The 24,872-nt window shown below is 34.0% G+C and overlaps 1 protein-coding gene across 3 annotated transcripts in view; it reads right to left on the reverse strand.

The window, feature by feature from the left end:
• Positions 1-9,167: 9,167 nt before the first annotated feature.
• Positions 9,168-24,872, reverse strand: part of LOC134707636 (phospholipase A and acyltransferase 3-like) — a 29,916-nt gene continuing 14,211 nt past the window's right edge. For all 3 annotated transcript variants that reach the window (XM_063567586.1, XM_063567585.1, XM_063567584.1), the window contains exons 2-5: positions 23,544-23,677; positions 22,184-22,370; positions 13,317-13,446; positions 9,168-12,144 (exon numbers count right to left, since the gene is read on the reverse strand). In XM_063567586.1, coding sequence (XP_063423656.1) covers positions 12,022-12,144; positions 13,317-13,446; positions 22,184-22,370; positions 23,544-23,658 — 555 coding nt within the window. In that variant the 5' untranslated portion in view covers positions 23,659-23,677 and the 3' untranslated portion in view covers positions 9,168-12,021. The remainder of the gene's footprint in view (positions 12,145-13,316; positions 13,447-22,183; positions 22,371-23,543; positions 23,678-24,872) is intronic.

The raw sequence follows: 24,872 nt of genomic DNA on the forward strand, positions 1-24,872 counted from the left end.
CCCAACCTTTGGTGGATAGTAATGTACTAGATGCTTTAACACGGTATAAAGATATGGAACAGCCTTCTACAACCTTTGGTGGATAGTAATGTACTAGATGCTTTCACATGGTATAAAGATATGGAACAGCCTTCCCCAACCTGCGATGGTTAGTAAAGTACTAAATGCTTTCACACGGTATAAAGATATGGAACAGCCTTCCCCAACCTTTGGTGGATAGTAATGTACTAGATGCTTTCACACGGTATTAAGATATGGAACAGCCTTTCACAACCTTTGGTGGATATTAATGTATTAGATGCTTTCACACGGTATAAAGATATGGAATAGCCTTCCACAACCTTTGGTGAATAGTAATGTACTAGATGCTGTCACACGGTATGAAGATATGGAACAGCCTTCCCCAACCTTTGATGGATAGTAATGTACTAGATGGTTTCACACGGTTTAAAGATACGGAACAGCCTTCCCCAACCCTTGGTGGATAGTAATGTACTAGATGCTTTCACACGGTATAAAGATATGGAACAGCCTTCCCCAACCTTTGGTGGATAGTAATGTACTAGATGCTTTCACACGGTATAAAGATATGAAACAGCCTTCCCCAACCTTTGGTGGATAGTAATGTACTAGATGTTTTCACACGGTATAAAGATATGGAACAGCCTTCCCCAACCTTTGGTGGATAGTAATGTACTAGATTCTTTCAAACGGTATAAAGATATGAAACAGCCTTCCCCAACCTTTGGTGGATAGTAATGTACTAGATGCTTTCACACGGTATAAAGATATGGAACAGCCTTCCCAAACCTTGATGGATAGTAATGTACTAGATGCTTTCACAAGGTATAAAAATATGGAACAGCCTTCCCGAACCTTTGGTGAATAGTAATGTACTAGATGCTTTCACACAGTATAAACTTTATACTGTGTGAAAGAATCTAGTACATTACTATCCACCAAAGGTTGGGGAAGGCTGTTCCTTATCTTTATACTATAAAGATAAGGAACAGCCTTCCCCAACCTTTGGTGGATAGTAATGTACTAGATTCTTTCACACGGTATAAAGATAAGGAACAGCTTTCCCTACCCTTTGGTGGATAGTAATATACTAGATGCTTTCACACGGTATAAAGATATGGAACAGCCTTCCCAAACCTTTGGTGTATAGTAATGTACTAGATCCTTTCGCACGGTATAAAGATATGGAACAGCCTTCCCCAACCTTTGGTAGATAGTAATGTACTAGATGCTTTCAAACGGTATAACGATATGGAACAACCTTCCCCACCCTTTGGTGGATAGTAATGGACTAGAAGCTTTCACACGGTATAAAGATATGAAACAGCCTTCCCCAACCTTTGGTGGATAGTAATGTACTAGATGCTTTCACACGGTATAAAGATATGGAACAGCCTTCCCCAACCTTTGGTTGATAGTAATGTACTAGATGCTTTCAAACGGTATAAATATATGGAACAGCCTTCCCCAACCTTTGGTAGATAGTAATGTACTAGATGCTTTCAAACAGTATAAAGATATGGAACAATCTTCCCTTCCCTTTGGTGGATAGTAATGTACTAGATGCTTTCACACGGTATAAAGATATGAAGCAGCCTTCTCCAACCTTTGTTGGATAGTAATGTACTAGATGCTTTCACACGGTATAAAGATATGGAACAGCCTTCCCCAACCTTTGTTAGATAGTAATGTACTAGATGCTTTCAAACGGTATAAACATATGGAACAGCCTTCCCCAACCTTTGGTGGATAGTTATGCACTAGATGCTTTCACACGGGTATAAAGATATGGAACAGCCTTCCCCAACCTTAAGTGGGGAGTAATGTACTAGATACTTTCACACGGTATAAAGATATGGAACAACCTTACCCAACCTTTGGTGGATAGTTATGTACTAGATGCTTTCACACGGTATAAAGATATGGAACAGCCTTCCCCAACCTTTGGTTGATAGTAATGTACTACATGCTTTCAAACGGTATAAAGATATGGAACAGCCTTCCCCAACCTTTGGTGGATAGTAATGTACTAGATTCTTTCAAACGGTATAAAGATATGAAACAGCCTTCCCCAACCTTTGGTGGATAGTAATGTACTAGATGCTTTCACACGGTATAAAGATATGGAACAGCCTTCCCAAACCTTGATGGATAGTAATGTACTAGATGCTTTCACAAGGTATAAAAATATGGAACAGCCTTCCCGAACCTTTGGTGAATAGTAATGTACTAGATGCTTTCACACAGTATAAAGATAAGGAACATCCTTCCCCAACCGTTGGTGGATAGTAATGTACTAGATTCTTTCACACGGTATAAAGATAAGGAACAGCTTTCCCTACCCTTTGGTGGATAGTAATATACTAGATGCTTTCACACGGTATAAAGACATGGAACAGCCGTCCCAAACCTTTGGTGTATAGTTATGTACTAGATCCTTTCGCACGGTATAAAGATATGGAACAGCCTTCCCCAACCTTTGGTAGATAGTAATGTACTAGATGCTTTCAAACGGTATAACGATATGGTACAACCTTCCCCACCCTTTGGTGGATAGTAATGGACTAGATGCTTTCACACGCTATAAAGATATGAAACAGCCTTCCCCAACCTTTGGTGGATAGTAATGTACTAGATGCTTTCACACGGTATAAAGATATGGAACAGCCTTCCCAAACCTTTGGTTGATAGTAATGTACTAGATGCTTTCAAACGGTATAAAGATATGGAACAGCCTTCCCCAACCTTTGGTAGATAGTAATGTACTAGATGCTTTCAAACAGTATAAAGATATGGAACAATCTTCCCTTCCCTTTGGTGGATAGTAATGTACTACATGCTTTCAAACGGTATAAACATATGGAACAGCCTTCCCCAACCTTTGGTGGATAGTTATGCACTAGATGCTTTCACACGGTATGAAGATATGGAACAGCCTTCCCCAACCTTAAGTGGGGAGTAATGTACTAGATACTTTCACACGGTATAAAGATATGGAACAACCTTACCCAACCTTTGGTGGATAGTTATGTACTAGATGCTTTCACACGGTATAAAGATATGGAACAGCCTTCCCCAACCTTTGGTTGATAGTAATGTACTACATGCTTTCAAACGGTATAAAGATATGGAACAGCCTTCCCCAACCTTTGGTGGATAGTAATGTACTAGATTCTTTCAAACGGTATAAAGATATGAAACAGCCTTCCCCAACCTTTGGTGGATAGTAATGTACTAGATGCTTTCACACGGTATAAAGATATGGAACAGCCTTCCCAAACCTTGATGGATAGTAATGTACTAGATGCTTTCACAAGGTATAAAAATATGGAACAGCCTTCCCGAACCTTTGGTGAATAGTAATGTACTAGATGCTTTCACACAGTATAAAGATAAGGAACAGCCTTCCCCAACCTTTGGTGGATAGTAATGTACTAGATTCTTTCACACGGTATAAAGATAAGGAACAGCTTTCCCTACCCTTTGGTGGATAGTAATATACTAGATGCTTTCACACGGTATAAAGATATGAAACAGCCCTCCCCAACCTTTGGTGGATAGTAATGTACTAGATCCTTTTGCACGGTATAAAGATATGGAACAGCCTTCCCCAACCTTTGGTAGATAGTAATGTACTAGATGCTTTCAAACGGTATAACGATATGGAACAACCTTCCCCACCCTTTGGTGGATAGTAATTGACTAGATGCTTTCACACGCTATAAAGATATGAAACAGTCTTCCCCAACCTTTGGTGGATAGTAATGTAATAGATGCTTTCACACGGTATAAAGATATGGAACAGCCTTCCCCAACCTTTGGTTGATAGTTATGTACTAGATGCTTTCAAACGGTATAAAGATATGGAACAGCCTTCCCCAACCTTTGGTAGATAGTAATGTACTAGATGCTTTCAAACAGTATAAAGATATGGAACAATCTTCCCTTCCCTTTGGTGGATAGTAATGTACTAGATGCTTTAACACGGTATAAAGATATGAAGCAGCCTTCCCCAACCTTTGGTGGATAGTAATGTACTAGATGCTTTCACACGGTATAAAGATATGGAACAGCCTTCCCCAACCTTTGGTAGATAGTAATGTACTAGATGCTTTCAAACGGTATAAACATATGGAACAGCCTTCCCCAACCTTTGGTGGATAGTTATGCACTAGATGCTTTCACACGGTATAAAGATATGGAACAGCCTTCCCCAACCTTAAGTGGGGAGTAATGTACTAGATACTTTCACACGGTATAAAGATATGGAACAACCTTACCCAACCTTTGGTGGATAGTTATGTACTAGATGCTTTCACACGGTATAAAGATATGGAACAGCCTTCTCCAACCTTTGGTGGATAGTAATGTACTAGACGCTTTCACACGGTATAAAGATATGGAACAGCCTTCCCCAACCTTTGGTGAATAGTAATGTACTAGATGCTTTCACACGGTATAAAGATATGGAACAGCCTTCCCAAACCTTTGGTGTATAGTAATGTACTAGATCCTTTCGCACGGTATAAAGATATGGAACAGCCTTCCCCAACCTTTGGTAGATAGTTATGTACTAGATGCTTTCAAACGGTATAACGATATGGAACAACCTTCCCCACCCTTTGGTGGATAGTAATATACTAGATGCTTTCACACGGTATAAAGATATGAAACAGCCCTCCCCAACCTTTGGTGGATAGTAATGTACTAGATGCTTTCACACGGTATAAAGATATGGAACAGCCTTTCCCAACCTTTGGTTGATAGTAATGTACTAGATGCGTTCAAACGGTATAAAGATATGGAACAGCCTTCCCCAACCTTTGGTAGATAGTTATGTACTAGATCCTTTCGTACGGTATAAAGATATGGAACAGCCTTCCCCAACCTCTGGTAGATAGTAATGTACTAGATGCTTTCAAACGGTATAACGATATGGAACAACCTTCCCCACCCTTTGGTGGATAGTAATATACTAGATGCTTTCACACGGTATAAAGATATGAAACAGCCCTCCCCAACCTTTGGTGGATAGTAATGTACTAGATTCTTTCACACGGTATAAGGATAAGGAACAGCTTTCCCTACCCTTTGGTGGATAGTAATATACTAGATGCTTTCACACGGTATAAAGATATGGAACAGCCTTCCCAAACCTTTGGTGTATAGTAATGTACTAGATCCTTTAGCACGGTATAAAGATATGGAACAGCCTTCCCCAACCTTTGGTAGATAGTAATGTACTAGATGCTTTCAAACGGTATAACGATATGGAACAACCTTCCCCACACTTTGGTGGATAGTAATGGACTAGATGCTTTCACACGGTATAAAGATATGAAACAGCCTTCCCCAACCTTTGGTGGATAGTAATGTACTAGATGCTTTCACACGGTATAAAGATATGGAACAGCCTTCCCCAACCTTTGGTTGATAGTAATGTACTAGATGCTTTCAAACGGTATAAAGATATAGAACAGCCTTCCCCAACCTTTGGTAGATAGTAATGTACTAGATGCTTTCAAACAGTACAAAAATATGGAACAATCTTCCCTTCCCTTTGGTAGATAGTAATGTATTAGATGCTTTCACACGGTATAAAGATATGAAGCAGCCTTCCCGAACCTTTGTTGGATAGTAATGTACTAGATGCTTTCACACGGTATAAAGATATGGAACAGCCTTCCCCAACCTTTGGTAGATAGTAATGTACTAGATGCTTTCAAACGGTATAAACATATGGAACAGCCTTCCCCAACCTTTGGTGGATAGTTATGCACTAGATGCTTTCATACAGTATAAAGATATGGAACAGCCTTCCCCAACCTTAAGTGGGGAGTAATGTACTAGATACTTTCACACGGTATAAAGATATGGAACAACCTTACCCAACCTTTGGTGGATAGTTATGTACTAGATGCTTTCACACGGTATAAAGATATGGAACAGCCTTCCCCAACCTTTGGTTGATAGTAATGTACTACATGCTTTCAAACGGTATAAAGATATGGAACAGCCTTCCCCAACCTTTGGTGGATAGTAATGTACTAGATTCTGTCAACCGGTATAAAGATATGAAACAGCCTTCCCCAACCTTTGGTGGATAGTAATGTACTAGATGCTTTAACACGGTATAAAGATATGGAACAGCCTTCCCAAACCTTGATGGATAGTAATGTACTAGATGCTTTCACAAGGTATAAAAATATGGAACAGCCTTCCCGAACCTTTGGTGAATAGTAATGTACTAGATGCTTTCACACAGTATAAAGATAAGGAACAGCCTTCCCCAACCTTTGGTGGATAGTAATGTACTAGATTCTTTCACACGGTATAAAGATAAGGAACAGCTTTCCCTACCCTTTGGTGGATAGTAATATACTAGATGCTTTCACACGGTATAAAGATATGGAACAGCCTTCCCAAACCTTTGGTGTATAGTAATGTACTAGATCCTTTCGCACGGTATAAAGATATGGAACAGCCTTCCCCAACCTTTGGTAGATAGTAATGTACTAGATGCGTTCAAACGGTATAACGATATGGAACAACCTTCCCCACCCTTTGGTGGATAGTAATGGACTAGATGCTTTCACACGGTATAAAGATATGAAACAGCCTTCCCCAACCTTTGGTGGATAGTAATGTACTAGATGCTTTCACACTGTATAAAGATATGGAACAGCCTTCCCCAACCTTTGGTTGATAGTAATGTACTAGATGCTTTCAAACGGTATAAAGATATGGAACAGCCTTCCCCAACCTTTGGTAGATAGTAATGTACTAGATGCTTTCAAACAGTATAAAGATATGGAACAATCTTCCCTTCCCTTTGGTGGATAGTAATGTACTAGATGCTTTAACACGGTATAAAGATATGAAGCAGCCTTCCCCAACCTTTGGTGGATAGTAATGTACTAGATGCTTTCACACGGTATAAAGATATGGAACAGCCTTCCCCAACCTTTGGTAGATAGTAATGTACTAGATGCTTTCAAACGGTATAAACATATGGAACAGCCTTCCCCAACCTTTGGTGGATAGTTATGCACTAGATGCTTTCACACGGTATAAAGATATGGAACAGCCTTCCCCAACCTTAAGTGGGGAGTAATGTACTAGATACTTTCACACGGTATAAAGATATGGAACAACCTTACCCAACCTTTGGTGGATAGTTATGTACTAGATGCTTTCACACGGTATAAAGATATGGAACAGCCTTCCCCAACCTTTGGTGGATAGTAATGTACTAGACGCTTTCACACGGTATAAAGATATGGAACAGCCTTCCCCAACCTTTGGTGGATAGTAATGTACTAGATGCTTTCACACGGTATAAAGGTATGGAACAGCCTTCTCCAACCTTGATGGATAGTAATGTACTAGATGCTTTCACACGGTATAAAAATATGGAACAGCCTTCCCCAACCTTTGGTGGATAGTAATGTACTAGATGCTTTCACACGGTATACAGATAAGGAACAGCCTTCCCCAACCTTTGGTGGATAGTAATGTACTAGATGCTTTCACACGGTATAAAGATATGGAACAGCCTTCCCCAACCTTTGGTGGATAGTAATGTACTAGATGCTTTCACACGGTATAAAGATGTGGAAAAGCTTTCCCCAATCTTTGGTGGATAGTAGTGTACTAGATGCTTTCACACCAAGCATGGGCAATAGTACTTAGAGGACTGTACTGTATTGGAAGAACAAAAAGAACTCTGAAATGATATTGGGGACACTACTAGTAAAAAGGTCAAAAGGCATGTTATGATTTTTACCAAGACCAAATATTGTGTATAGTTTCCAGTCATTTCAAAAAATACTGAACTCCGAGGAAAATTAAAAACGGAAAGACCCTTATCAAATGATAAAATACTCGAACGAATGGACAACAACTGTGATATTCCTGACTTGGTACGAGACTACTAGTTTTAGTAATCTCAGTTTGGTACAGGCATTTTCAAATGTAGAAAATGGAGGATTGAACCCGGTGGTATAGTGCTAAACCTCCCACTTGAATGACAGTCGCATCAAACTCCATTATATTTACAATGGAGACATGGTAGGTAAAATATTCGTTAAATTTGTTTTAAGATGTTTGATTAACATGCTCTACATTTGTTAGCATGTATGTGAATGGATAGACTACTGCAGTAACAACCATCAGAAGCTTATTACTTGACAACTATTGGACTTATGTAAACACACATATGGACAGAATAAGAAGATCCCATAATATGTCCCATTGATGACAATTATATTAACATTTTCAATTAAGAGCAATAAATCCTATCTAAAGGAAGTCCTTGGATAAATTAGGTCTACAGTGATAAAGATCGGGAAATTTGGTGCATTGATGCTTTATTAGAACTGTTCATTTTATTGAATTAAAGAAAAGTATACAATTACTGGCATTTTACATGTGTACAATGTATAATCTGTCTTTATTCATGATAGGAAAGGTTTACGTATGGCAGGCATAATTGATATAGTTTTCAAACCCTATGAATGGCTGAGTTTGGATTATATTGGACTGGTGGTTTGAGAGAATATTTTGTAAATGTTAATATTGACGTTGAATGCAGAAGATTGATGAAAACGATGGATGACAATGGACATTTAGTGATGACTTAAAATGTATAACTCACATGGACCCTCTGTTTTGAAAGGCTCAAAGCCGAAAATTTGAAAGCCAAGCATGTAAACAACATGTTTAGCAATCTAATTTCAAAAATGGTGTTTGGTACAGGCAAATAACTTCTGATCTGTAGCTTCTTTGGAAAATACAATTTTAGTCTTTTATACTACAACAAGACTATTCAATGTTGTCTTTATTTCCAATATAGTAACATAGTGATAGTTTGTACAACCATAAGAATGTCCTGCAATCACCTTTATTCAAATTTTATCAGACACATTTAATTGACATGATTGTAGCGTAGTACCATAACAGCAGTATAAAACAATGATCAATGTTTGAAAATATTTACCGTTTTTGTTTTAGGCCAAAACACTTTCCACCTTAGACCAAAGGACATGCTTTGTAATTGTATAAAATCATCACTGATTTGTTTAGAAAAATGACTATCAATATCTTGGGTGAAAATTGCAAAGCAGGACAAGTGAAAATAATAATAATAATAATAGATTCTTTATTTTCAGAAGGTAACACAATTAACAAAAATTAACAAAACAGTTAATCCATCTCGTGGCCTTCCAGTCTACATGTACAATACACAATTTTTAAAAGATAATAATACATAAACATAAGGGCAGTATAGCAAAAATATACTACACTGCACATACTGTAGAAACAATAATGTTTATGGGGTTCAAACTTCGTGGTTTTGTTTCTATATAAAATTAATCATAGGAATTTAATTCCATGGTTTGCATTAAATGAAAGTGATTTAATATGTAGGTTAAATTTGCATGGGTTTTTTAATTTCGTAGATATCCTTTCGTCAAAATAAACGTAATAAACTTATTGCTTTTACAGTATATATATATCACAGGTTAAGAATTACCTTTCACTTAAATAAAAGTATATTTATAGAAAAAATTGTTCTCCTTGTATTTTAAGAGATAAGATTGACATTTTGCTTTAAAATCATTTATACTTTTACTATCCTTCAAAGTGAGAATTCCACAAAAATGTTCCAGAATACATGAATTTTTCTTTACCATTATTAGTTTCACATCATTGAACAAGTATATTATGTTGCGTTGATGATCTTAATACATGTTTATTAAGGAAGCTGGCTTGTCATGTTTTGGATTTTTTGTCAGATTTTCGGAATCCTCTGGTTTTATCCATTTAAATGCCTTAAAAAATTTGCCCGGTGACCCCCATTTTTCTTTTTAAAATTCTTTAACATGTATAAAGAAGAAGCCATATGTAAAAGTCTTATAAAATTCTAATTACTTTTTAGAGTTTTTGAGAACTTTAACTTGACAATGAAAAACCTATGAAAAGTCAAGAGAGAATATTTTCCCGCCAAAATTTCAATAGCTCATATCTCGAAAACAAGCATGGTGACCTATATATTTTTTTTACTTTTTGGATTCCTTTATTAATTCCTTATCAATATAAACTAGTGTTTTGAAAAGTTAATTACTTTGAAACTGAGAAGCGAGCTCCCTTAACAACTGAACAACTTGAAAAAAGTTATATAAATATGCAGGTGCTAGTAGATTATTCAAACACTTATAAACCATTGCTATGCAGAATGAATTTTGGTCTTTGGTATAAATATAATATGTTCATATTGTAATATGTCAAAAAAATTGTTTAAAATGTCAGATCTTTAAAGCAAAATAGCATTATACATTTAAAATAAGATTTCAAAATAACACACAGATGAGGTGTTTAATGAAATTCATTCCTATTATAATCACAGATAGGCATGTATATATAAATATTTACCATAAAGTTTTAAAAATAAAATTAATATAACAGCATAAATAAATAAAGTGTGTACAATTCTTGAATACTTAAACAGTTTCAATGAAAAACATAAAGATGCCCTGAAAAATTAACATATTAATAATAATAAATAACCTTCTGCAAACAACTTTGTTTCATTCACCTTACATCATTAAGAATCATAATATTCAAAAGTGAAAAGTGAAAATGCAAATAAACAAATATCAGGTCAAAAGTATTAAAACCTATTAAGTTTCAAGTTTCAATGATCAATTTGGTTTTAAAACTAATGCATCATTTTGGAAAATATGTTTATGTGTTAATTGATTACTGAAAAATTAGTATTAAAAAAATGTCATCTTCAACTAAATGTTTGTTTTTTAATAGCTGAAAACCCATTTTGGATATCAGGAAAAACTTAGTTATTTCCTTTCAAAACGTATACCTTAAAGTTAGGCTTCATGTACATGTACAAAACACATGATTGTAATTGTAATCTTTCCAGTGGCAGCTAGTCCCAGTCATTTTTAAAAGGGGGGTTCCAAACCCAGAATGAATGGGTGTGTGTTCAAACATATGTCCCCATTCGAAAGTATTAATGGGGTTCCAATACCTGGAAACCCATCTCCCTCCTGGATCTGTCACTGCTTTCTGTCAAAGAATAATGTTTTTGCTGACATTATACTACGTCATTCGGCCTTGATTGGGGATAAAATTTGTCAGTAATTGAAAAATGGGAAAACTATCTCAATTGGAACAATTTCCATTTAGCGCCTTACATCATCTGCCTTACATAAATATTCTATATGAAAATTTCTTACAGTCTAATTAATGCAAAAATAGAGATTAACTATTGCTTGTTTTACTATTTCATAAAATGTGCATATTAAATTAGTATGGCGTTCCTTATCACTGTACTAGTATATATTTGTTTAGGGGCCAGCTGAGTGACGCCTCCAGGTGCGGGAATTTCTCGTTACATTGAAGACCTGTTGGTGACCTTCTGCTGTTGTTTTTTCTATGGTCGGGTTGTTGTCTCTTTGATACATTCCCCATTTCCATTCTTAATTTTATATGAAGATCAAATTCATTATGAAGATATGTAACATATACAGGTATAAGTGAAGAATGAGATACAGACTTTAAAAATTTAAACATGAACATTTTGAATAAAATATATGGTAATTTTCAATGCCAATGAAATGATAGCCCCAAAAAATAAAAAAAATACAAGGTACCAAAAAAAAAAACATTGCCAGTTCGCAGACATCTTTCAACAAATCTTATATTTAAACAATAATAAAATTAATCAATCTAAATAAAATACTCTAAACCAACTTATTTTCACGAGCAAATTATTTTCGGGAATCAAAAATATCGCTAATAAAATTTTGCAAAAATATGAAACTTTGATTTTTCGTTACTTAAATACTGTACATCAAGTAAATGTGAGAATCGATTATTTAAAATAAATCGCTGAAAAATGGCCTAGAAAGGTATAAACACGAAACAAAGTATTCACAAAAATAAATTGGTTTTCAGTAAATGATGCATATTGTCTTGGATCTATAAAGGCTGTTGTGTCTCCTCTTTCTTCTTCTTCTTTGATTCAGAATATCCAGTATAAGCCAGTCCACCAACCACAACAGCTGCACCAATGCCCATTACCCTTTGCAAGAAACTATCAGCCTGAAATAAAAAAGAAAATGGAAATGGGGAATTAATCAGATTGATTGGTGTTACAACGCCACTTTTAAGTGACAAATTTGGGCTATTTTGTTGCAGCCAATTTTAATTGGTGGAGGAAACCAGGATGCACACAACTCCTAAACATATAAATGAACTAAATGAACTAAATTTTATAAAAACAAGACTAACAAAGGCCAAAGACTCTTGATTTTGGATAGGCGCAAAAATGCAAAGGGTTAAAACTTGATTAGTGAGATCTCAACCAGCTCCTATACCTCTAGCCAATGTAGATTAAACAAACACACAGCAATACACACAGTAAAACTCAGGTTAAAAGAGTCAGCTGTCAGAATAGGTATGCAAAATGACAATGATATTTGCATACATAATTTGTTCACAAGTTGTGCTGTAACACCACTGTCCTAAGTTTGGGAATGGGTAACGGACACTTACAAATATGATTAACCCTGTCACATTCTTTGTGTGTCTGTCCCAAGTCAGGAGCTGTAGTTTAGTGGTTGTTGTTGGTTCATGTCTGAATTATTAGTTTTTTGGTAAATTGTTTTGTTTTAAATTTGGCCATTAGTTTTCTCATTTGAAGTGTTTCTTATATTTCATGTCTTGATCTGTTGAAGCATTTTAAACGAACAGGTTTTTCTCAGTGTTGAATGTCAAATGGTTTCCTTCAATTGCTTTCATCCACTTGATTTGATGGATATAAGTTTCATCGGCAATCATACCCTATCTCCTTATTTAATTTGGATACAAATATTTTATAAGATGTGACCGGTTTTGTGAGAGAGCTGATTGATGAGTTATTTTTTGTCCTTTGTGGAAATTTGCTTTCCAAGTTGGATTTTTTCATGGATCTATCATCCGTGACTTGTAATTAGCACATTTTTCTCTGTGATGAATGTTTACATAGTCACCATTTTTTGTGAACAGTGATGAGGATGTTAAGCTGTTTAAGGTAGTTGATGATGGAAGCGTTTAACAATTTTGACTGTATATACATCCCTAATGCACGGTCAGGGATATACTGCCATCTTGAAGTGTATATCCATAGTAAATAATCCTTCTAGTAATATGTTTCATGTTCTAATTTGTTTTACAGTTATAAACATATAAACATTCATTATATGTTTTCAAAAACATATATATAAGCTACCAACCTGTTGAGACCAGTTTTCTCCATTTCTACACCAAGCAGCAAAGTGTTCACAGTTACACCACAATACATTATAAGGTATTGATCCTATCCTTGACTTTCCTCTTTCTATTATTTCATTTGGTGGGAATGCTCTGAAAACACCAATTTACCAAATTAAAACTTTTTGGTTATCATTTAAAGCATGATAATATCAAAGAAAGAAAAATTCTATATCGAGATATAAAAAAAAATGTGAAAATTAGGATTGCACCTCTCTTTTAATTCATAATTATGAAAATTATATACTGTCTGACTGAATATCCTAATTGATTTTTCTTAAATCAATTTTTTTAAGCAACTCCAAACCTTTGAAACAAACTGTCTATTGATCTTTCATTCTTTGTTTATTGTTTGTACATAAATGGTTTTCTCTTTTGAATTGGTTTGTAAGTCATTTTGTCATAGCATGGTCTTTTAAGGCAGACCATACTTAATGTGTTGTGTTTCCTGTAAATAATTAAATGCTTTGCTGACTCAGCCTCATACAGCTGCAGAGGTCTAACCCTGAGCAGTTGGTGCAAGTTTGGACACAATTAATTCTAGCTTGATACAAATCTAAATTTGATTGTGATCAAATTTTTGACGTAATATAGTTTTTTGACACAAAATAAATGTTGTCAGAGGTCTAAAAAATCTATTGTGCAATACTGTGCAATTGAACATTTCATCTTGAAACTTTTCAGCATTTTCTTTGTAGTATGGAACCTTGTAGTTCAATTTCAGAGAGATCCATACACTCAAACACATTAAGTTACATGTTTTGTCTGGAAACTAGAAAAATGTTTGTTTTTGGCCCTTTTTTGGTCCCAAATTCCTGCATGTTTGGGGAAATTACCCCCGAACTCAGCCTTCCCTTTTTAAAATGGAACCTAGTAGTATAATGTCAGACAGACACACATACTTACACACAAAATAATTGTCCACAAACTACAACCAGATGCTACGCCCTGCGTAGCTTTATACGACCGCAGAGGTTGAACCCTGAACGGTTGGGGCAAGTATGGACACAACATTCAAGCTGGATTCCGCTCTAAATTTGGATTGTGATTAAATAGTTGACACAGCATAGGTTTCTGACACAGAATGAATGTATTCAAATGAACTTAAAATTTTTGTTTTATCTTAGAGCAATTCACTATGCTGTTGAATATTAATCCTCTCAAAAAAATGTTTGAAGAAATTTTCTTTTTATTTATAAAATTTCAAATGAGAAAAATTGAACCCAATTTTTTAATCACATCCCCATTTCCCTTATTCCAAAACTAATTTCAATTAAAATATTCTAATGGAGTTTGCAACAATTACTACTCATTTAAATACTTCATAAAATATTAAGATGTAAAAAAACTGCTTGTTATCACTGAATGGTAAAGATTATTTAAATTTATCAGTTGGTAGTAAAAAGTGAATGTATATTGTATATAACAAAGATTTAAGTTGATTCTGGACAAAGAAAGATAACTCCAATTAAAAACCAGATGCTCTGCAGGGCGTAGCTTTATACGACCGCAGAGGTTAAACCCTGAACAGTTGGGGCAAGTATGGACACAACATTCAAGCTGGATTCCGCTCTAAATTTGGATTGTGATTAAATAGTTGACACAGCATAGGTTTCTGACACAGAATGAATGTATTCAAATGAACTTAAAATTTTTGTTCTCTCTTAGAGCAATTCACTATGCTGTTGAATATTAATCCTCTCAAAAAAATGTTTGAAGAAATTTTCTTTTTATTTATGAAATTTCAAATGAGAAAAATTGAACCCAATTTTTTAATCACATCCCCCTTTCCCTTATTCCAAAACTAATTTCAATTAAAATATTCTAATGGAGTTTGCAACAATTACTACTCATTTAAATACATCATAAAATATTAAGATGTAAAAAAACTGCTTGTTATCACTGAATGGTAAAGATTATTTAAATTTATCAGTTGGTAGTAAAAAGTGAATATACATTGTATATTGTATATAACAAAGATTTAAGTTGATTCTGGACAAAGAAAGATAACTCCAATTAAAAAAAATTCTTGCAGATATTTCTTGCTTACTTTACTGGACAAAGAAAGATAACTCTTAATTAAAAAAAAAATTGCTATTTCACAATATTGTGAAATTAGATATTTCTTGCCATTGCACAATACTGTGCAATTGAAAAGACTTGCTATTGCACAATACTTAATATAATAATTTTAGATCCTGATTTGGATCAACTTGAAAACTGGGCCCATAATCAAAAATCTAAGTACATGTTTAGATTCAGCATATCAAAGAGGCCCAAGAATTTGATTTTTGTTAAAATAAAACTTAGTTTAATTTTGGACCCTTTGCACTTTTATTTAGACCAATTTTAAAACTGGACCAAAAATTAAGAATCTACATACACAGTTAGATTTGGCATATCAAAGAACCCCAATTATTCAATTTTTGATGAAATCAAACAATGTTTAATTTTGGACCTCGATTTGGGCCAACTTGAAAACTGGGCCAATAATAAAAAATCTAAGTACATTTTTAGATTCAGCATATCAAAGAACCCCAAGGTTTCAATTTTTGTGAAAATCAAACTAAGTTTAATTTTGGACCCTTTGGACCTTAATGTAGACCAATTTGAAAACGGGACCAAAAATTAAGAATCTACATACACAGTTAGATTCGGCATATTAAAGAACCCCAATTATTCAATTTTGATGAAATCAAACAAAGTTTAATTTTGGACCCTTTGGGCCCCTTTTTCCTTAACTGTTGGGACCAAAACTCCCAAAATCAATACCAACCTTCCTTTTATAGTCATAAACCTTGTGTTTAAATTTCATAGATTTCTATTTACTTATACTAACGCTATGGTGCGAAAACCAAGAAAAATGCTTATTTGGGTCCCTTTTTGGCCCCTAATTCCTAAACTGTTGGGACCGAAACTCCCTAAATCAATACCAACCTTCCTTTTGTGGTCATAAACATTGTGTTTAAATTTCATTGATTTCTATTTACTTTAACTAAAGTTATTGTGCGAAAACCAAGAATAATGCTTATTTGGGCCCTTTTTTGGCCCCTAATTCCTAAACTGTTGAAACCAAAACTCCCAAAATCAATCCCAACCTTTCTTTTGTGGTCATAAACCTTGTGTCAAAATTTCATAGATTTCTATTAACTTAAACTAAAGTTAAAGTGCGAAAACCAAGAAAATGCTTATTTGGGCCCTTTTTGGCCCCTAATTCCTAAAATATTGGGACCAAAACTCCCAAAATCAATACCAACCTTCCTTTTATGGTCATAAACCTTGTGTTAAAATTTCATAGATTTCTATTCACTTTTACTAAAGTTAGAGTGCGAAAACTAAAAGTATTCGGACGACGACGACGACGACGACAACGACGACGACGACGAGGACGACGACGCCAACGTGATAGCAATATACGACGAATTTTTTTTCAAAATTTGCGGTCGTATAAAAATTCTTGCAGATATTTCTTGCTTACTATACTGGACAAAGAAAGATAACTCTTTATTAAATTTTTTTAGCTATTTCACAATATTGTGAAATTAGATATTTCTTGCCATTGCACAATACTGTGCAATTGAAAATACTTGCTATTGCACAATACTTAATATAATAATTTTAGATCCTGATTTGGACCAACTTGAAAACTGGGCCCATAATCAAAAATCTAAGTACATGTTTAGATTCAGCATATCAAAGAGGCCCAAGAATTTAATTTTTGTTAAAATCAAACTTAGTTTAATTTTGGACCGTTTGCACTTTAATTTAGACCAATTTTAAAACTGGACCAAAAATTAAGAATCTACATACACAGTTAGATTTGGCATATCAAAGAACCCCAATTATTCAATTTTTGATGAAATCAAACAATGTTTAATTTTGGACCTCGATTTGGGCCAACTTGAAAACTGGGCCAATAATCAAAAATCTAAGTACATTTTTAGATTCAGCATATCAAAGAACCCCAAGGTTTCAATTTTTGTTAAAATCAAACTAACTTTAATTTTGGACCCTTTGGACCTTAATGTAGACCAATTTGAAAACGGGACCAAAAATTAAGAATCTACATACACAGTTAGATTCGGCATATTAAAGAACCCCAATTATTCAATTTTGATGAAATCAAACAAAGTTTAATTTTGGACCCTTTGGGCCCCTTTTTCCTTAACTGTTGGGACCAAAACTCCCAAAATCAATACCAACCTTCCTTTTATAGTCATAAACCTTGTGTTTAAATTTCATAGATTTCTATTTACTTATACTAACGCTATGGTGCGAAAACCAAGAAAAATGCTTATTTGGGTCCCTTTTTGGCCCCTAATTCCTAAACTGTTGGGACCGAAACTCCCAAAATCAATATCAACCTTCCTTTTGTGGTCATAAACATTGTGTTTAAATTTCATTGATTTCTATTTACTTTAACTAAAGTTATTGTGCGAAAACCAAGAATAATGCTTATTTGGGCCCTTTTTTGGCCCCTAATTCCTAAACTGTTGAAACCAAAACTCCCAAAATCAATCCCAACCTTTCTTTTGTGGTCATAAACCTTGTGTCAAAATTTCATAGATTTCTATTAACTTAAACTAAAGTTATAGTGCGAAAACCAAGAAAATGCTTATTTGGGCCCTTTTTGGCCCCTAATTCCTAAAATGTTGGGACCAAAACTCCCAAAATCAATACCAGCCTTCCTTTTATGGTCATAAACCTTGTGTTAAAATTTCATAGATTTCTATTTACTTTTACTAAAGTTAGAGTGTGAAAACTAAAAGTATTCGGACGACGACGACGACGACGACGAAGACGCCAACGTGATAGCAATATGCGACGAAATTTTTTTCAAAATTTGCGGTCGTATAAAAATGCTTCTTTTTAACCCCTTTTTGGCCTGTAAGTCCTAAATTGTTGGCACCATAACCCTTAAAATAGATCCCAACCTTCCATTTGTGGTATTAAACATTGAAGTACACACTTTGGTTATATAACATCACAGTACCTAAATTGCACCTACATGTATTCAACAAAAAAAGCTGCAGAAATCTTTCAAGCTTTCTTTCACCATGTGAAGTTATATAATTATCATATTTTTAAAAAGAGAAAATGAAGAGCAAGATGTGGTATAATTGCCAATGAGACAACTGTCCACAAGAGACCAAAGCAACACAGAAATTAGCAACTATAGGTCATTGTACAGCCTTCAACAATGAGAAAAATCCACACCACATAGTCAGCTATAAAAGGCCCTGATATGACAATGTAAAACAAAAATTAACTTTGTTACCAGCATCTTTTTCTTCAAAAAAATAAGCACAGAATGGTTCATAAAAAAAGTTGGTGAAAAAACTGACAATGTAGGTGCAATTTGAGTACTCTCATGTTAGCAAATTTACAACTACAAATTTATTTTAAGGACCAAAAAAAAAAAAAGTTCAAACCTAAAGGCAATAAATGCTTCCCCATGCACAGCCTGATACAACAGCAGTACAGATGTATATTTAGCATATATAAAAAACACCATTTTTTTTTTATGTCAGTTGAAATCAAACATATTTTAATTTTTGACCCTTCAAACTTCAATATGGACTAATTTGAAAACAGATATAAGGTCAGTAATATTGTTTGCCTTAAATTAGTGGAGAATAAATTAAGGCTTTTTCTCCTGGAGAATAATCCCAATTTGAAAATAAATGGCTTAAAATAATTCCCCAAAAGACAACTTCTTTCCCGACCAGTACAGTATCATTGGTAATTGTGCATGAATACAAACTGAAAAACTCTCATTTAAACAAATTTCTTGCCTAAAATGACTAATTGTGCACTTTGTAGGGTCTATTTATGTATCATCACAGACAAAAAGGGGTCTGATTTTAAAGCAGGGTTTGACTCTTGAAAATGGGTTTGTAAATTAAAGTGTCAGTCAAATTCATGGTTCATTTTAAATTTCTTATTTGATAAAAATGATGCATATTTTCCCAATAAAAAAGGGCAGAGGTAGTTTTGAAAAAAGCCAGCAATATCACTGCAATTTTATATGATAGTCCTACAAAAATATTGAAAATGTGTAGATTTTTTTCTTTCTAGCTTCTCTCATGTGAAAGCGGTACCTTATTGGTCACTATTTATGTGTTGCATCTAAATAAAAATTGTAACACTTTTTAGTGACTGAACAGGTTAAACAAATACTTCTCAAGAAACATAAAAAGAAGACAACTTGGAACAGCACCAGCCATGCCAGTATATGTATGAATAAAAACTCAGATCAGAATAGCATGGACAATATGTTAGATATGTGTCCTTGTGAATAGTAAGAAAACTTATCAATAATTCTGCAGATAATGCAATTTTAGTATCAAGTGTTTTATACATTTGCTGTTAAAATTTTCACACAATCAGTGGAACATTCAAAAAAGTTGTAAACTAAATTTTGATTACTGAAAGTTTCAAACAATGGCAAGTGTTTTATTTACAAATAACTCATGTGTTTCTGTGAGAAAAAAAAATCAAAGTCAATTTTTGGAATTAAATTGGAAAAAAATCTTTTGAAACACACTGGCGCATGTCAATTGTGAATATACTTACCAAATATATTTTTTTTATCATGATACTATCAAGGAGTACACGTCTTTGGAAAAAATGCACAAATTACAGATAAAATTGTTAAACCACCCTATTTAGTATGCATCTCCTGCAAAATCAGTATTAGTTGAATCTATATACTAGATGAGTAATAATCAATGTAAATATGGTAATTTGTTTAAGAAAAACCAAAAGTTTTGGTAAAAAACACCCCAAAAATGTTGAACCATACCCCAAAATCAATTCAAATCTTCCTTTTGAGTATTGACCTTCTAGCACAATTTCATAGAGATCTTGAACTGAATTTTAATGTACGTATTGTTATGCGTTTACTTTTCTACATTGGTTAGAGGTATAGGGGGAGGGTTGAGATCTCACAAACATGTTTAACCCCGCTGCATTTTTGCGCCTGTCCCAAGTCAGGAGCCTCTGGCCTTTGTTACTCTTGTTTTATTTTAATTTTAGTTTCTTGTGTACAATGTGGAAATTAGTATGGCGTTCATTATCACTGAACTAGTATATATTTGTTTAGGGGCCAGCTGAAGGACGCTTCGGGGTGCGGGAATTTCTTGCTACATTGAAGACCTGTTGGTGACCTTCTGCTGTTGTTTTTTTAATTTGTCGGGTTGTTGTCTCTTTGACACATTCCCCATTTCCATTCTCAATTTTATCCATTCTCTTATACTAAAGTTATTGTCTGGAAACCACATGTGTCTTCTTGAAAACAGAGACATATGTATAATAATTGTATTATATGTCCGTTGAAAACAACTATGACATGATTAAGCATTAATCGAAAGCAATTGTATTTCCCATTTCCATTCTCAATTTTAAAGCTAGCAAAAAAATATATGCAAGAAACGACCGTATTTTCACCTAAAAAATTTGTAAGGGTTCCACGGAACCCAGTGTCTCGCCTACTATTGCTGTAAATCACAGGCTCAACAAAAATGAGGAAAACAATCAATAAAAATATTCCTCATTATACTATCTTTTGATTGTAAGAAGCTTCTGTCCAAGTTTGGTAAAAATCTAGCATAGTTAATGAATCTAATAAATGTTTTGAAAACTTTAACTGCAGACTGTATGCAATGTTAACTGGAAGAAAATCTAAGTCCAAATTTACTTCTGGATACTATCTTATGATCATAAATAATTAAGCTACTGTCCAAGTTTGGTACAAACCTAGGATAGTTTAAGAAAGTAAACTTTAACCACAGAGTGAATGTAATGTTTCCCCGCAGAAAAACTAAGTCCATTTAAAAGTAAATACGGAAAAAATGGAATTTTATTTTTACAAAATTTACTACTGGATACTATCTTATGATCATAAACAAGTTTCTGTCCAAGTTTGGTACAAACCAAGAATAGTTTAAGAAAGTTATTAAAATTCTAAAAACTTTAACCACAGAGTGAATGTAATGTTTCCCCGCAGAAAAAACTAAGTCCATTTATAAGTAAAATACAGAAAAAATGGAATTTTATTTTTACAAAATTTACTTCTGGATACTATTTTATGATCATAAACAAGCTTCTGTCCAAGTTTGGTAGAAATCCAGTATAGTTTAAGAAAGTTATTAAAATTTCAAAAACTTTAACCACAGAGTGAATATTTGTGGACGCCGCCGACGACGACGCCGACGACGGAAAGTAGGATCGCTTAGTCTCGCTTTTTCAACTAAAGTCGAAGGCTCGACAAAAACTACTGTGTACAGACGTACCTGTGCGGTTTGGGATGTTTTAAATGTTTTACATATATCATGTATATATAAAAGATAAATTTATTTTGCATGTCTGAAAGATAAAATCGTTTTTGGTGAACATCTGGAAAAATAATTTTTTTGTCCTCTGCCTGAACAGATATTTTTTTCATCAATTTGGAAATTGAATATTTTTTTTAATAAAAAAAAAAGTACCATTTACCCCCTCCGGCCTTTTGAGGTTCAATGAAACAATGTACCATTTATCATTCCCTAAACATTTTCCATCTGCACTTTTTATTTTATTTTAGACAAAAACTATATGTTAATGTAGCCTAGGACATTCGTCCTGAACATGCATAAAATATTTGCCACTGGACGTAAAGCAGCCAACAACCAATCAATATATAAAGGACATTGTCTTGGTATAAAGCTGGCATTCAAGGTAGCGCCTTCCTCATATTAATTATATACAGACCACATCTAATTATCTGTATCATGTTTATATGATATTGTTTTACTTATTATATAAGAAAGAACTCTATATAAGAACATACTTGCATTTTTTATCTTTGTCATTATTCTTTTTGGCCTTACTGGTGCCCACTACATCCCAAAAGTTATCAATTTTCACATTAGCTTTGTTGAAACGTCTACCACAAATAGTAAACAGGTGACCAGAATCAAAATTTCCATTAATGCCATCATTTTCATCACCTGCTAAATGTATTATTTCTTCATTACCTGCAATGCAAAATAGTTTTTATACACCACTGATTTGAATTCACCAAAAGCATCCAGAAGTTTCTATTTTTTTCAATATAATATTGGCATCTACTATTTTCATTTTTTTGAGTTTAACATGTTTAATACACATACAGTTTTAACCCCCAGGAACCCATCCCACACCCAATATATCTGCCACTGAGGGGAATTGATCATACTCAACTGAGAATTTCAAAAAGATATACAATTGTTTATTACATAAAATATTTGCTACCTAACCAAGCTGACTGTCAGGAAATTTCATCAGACAATGTTTATTAAATTTAGCAAGTTCCATGTATGTCTGTTGAGGGAGCCTGGATGGAAGGGTCTTTCCCTAAGGGAGCTACCATTTGATTTCTATGGGGGGCTAGGATGAAAAATTTTGTGTTGCATTATTTTTTTAGTTGTAATCTCTGTCCTGCCTTTTTATTTTTCACTCAATCCGGTCCTGCTTTTTTTTTTTTTATCCTGACTTTTTTTACATTAATTGTCATCCTGACTTCTTTTTTTTTGCAAGTGTCTCATTCTGTTTTTTTTTTACTCAAAACTCCTGTCCTACCTATTTTTTCAAATTTCATCCTAGCCCCCCCCCCCCCCATAAAAATCAAATGGTAGCTCCCTAACTTAGATAGGGTGATAACTGACAATAGTCTGTCTAGGTTTTTATTGAAATAAGCAAATTGTCAGGAAGCAATCAATTCTATTGTCACAATTTTCATCTATAAGAAACATTTTATGTGATGTTAGCTTTTTACATGTATAGTTTTGAGATGAAATGACTGTCCCCCTATTAGAACTGAAGACAAAGTATCTATGCATGTTTGAAATATCAAAATTTAATACAAAGAAATTGATAGATCCATGAATAAGTGGTGTTATTCCTAATTAAAGCAGTTAACTCCTTATATATTCATTTTAAAGCATCTCGAAAGCCAAATTTAGAAAAAAAAGCTTAATTCTAGATATTGAAGAAACAGAACTTCCTGAACTATGCCTGAATATACATGATATTAGCATGATTAGGGAAATACACAATTATTTTTTTCACAAATTTATATCAAATAAAGTTGCCACTATCAGAGCCTGAAAAAAAGGACATTAAGATACAAACAATCAATCAAATAATAAAAAAAAAATATAAAGGCCTACCCATATAAACTCCCCAGTGTGAGTAAACACGTCCCCTTGGAAACTCAATTAAGTCCCCTTCATCTAAGTTCTCTAAAACTGTTTGGTTATGTTCTCTTACTAACTTCTGTGCCATTTTGCTTCATAACAATTTGCTGGAAAACAAATAAGTAGTGAATAAATAACAGAAAAAATCAAAAACTTACAATAACAGACTACATATATTATATCAGGGTTCTTACTTAGGTGAGTCTATGAATCCCTGGACATGAAAAATCTGTCGTGAATCATTATTCATGTTGTTTCAGAATTGGTGAGTCCAGAGATGTATCAAGATATTGTTAAACATTGTATCAACGGACTAGGCCAAACAAAAAAGTATGTGTGTTTACTGTCACATGCAGAAAAACTAGAGGCTCTCAAGAGCCTGTGTTGCTCACCTGTTACTGTATTTACTGATGTCGGCCATCTTGGTTGGAAGGCGGGGTCATTAGACACTTTTTTTAAATAGACACCCCAGTAATGATTGTGGTCAAGTTTGGTTAAATTTAGAAAAGAAGATTTTTTGTACAAGTTACAAAAATGACGAAAAGTTGTTCAATATTGACTATAAAGGGCAATAACTCCTTAAGGGGTTCTCTAACAATTTGATTATGTTAACTTATTTGTAGATCTTACTTTGCTGAACATTATTGCTGTTTACAGTTTATCTCTATCTATAATAGTATTCAAGATAATAACCAAAAACTGAAAATTTCCTTAAAAATACCGATTTAAGGGCAGCAATCCAACAACTGGTTGTCGGATTCATCTGAAAATTTGTTAGGGGATAGATCTTATTCTGATGGACATTTAAATCTTGAAAGATTTGCCCTTAATGTCTTAGTTTCAAAGATATAAAGTAAAAAACTGCATTTTACCACTATCTTCTAATTTTAGCCATGTCTGCCAATTTGTTTGGAAGGCGGGGTCATCGGACACATTTTTAAAACTATATACAACAATGATAATGGTGGCCAAGTTTGGTTAAATTTGGCCAAGTAGTTTCAGAGAAGAAGATTTTTGTACAAATTACAAAAAATTACGAAAATTTGTAAAAAATTGACTATAAAGGGCAATAACTCCTTAAGGGGTTGACTGACAATTTTGGTCATGATGACTTATTTGTAGGTCTTACTTTGCTGAACATTATTGCTGTTTACAGTTTATCTCTATCTATAATAGTATTCAAGATGATAACCAAAAACTGCAAAATTTCCTTAAAATAACCAATTCAGGAGCAGCAACCCAACAAAGAGTTGTCTGATTCATCTCAAACTGAAAATTTCAGGGCAGATAGATCTTCATCAG

The sequence above is a fragment of the Mytilus trossulus genome, chromosome 2, assembly GCF_036588685.1.
Source record: "Mytilus trossulus isolate FHL-02 chromosome 2, PNRI_Mtr1.1.1.hap1, whole genome shotgun sequence".
In the NCBI taxonomy this organism is placed as follows: Eukaryota; Metazoa; Mollusca; class Bivalvia; order Mytilida; family Mytilidae; genus Mytilus; species Mytilus trossulus.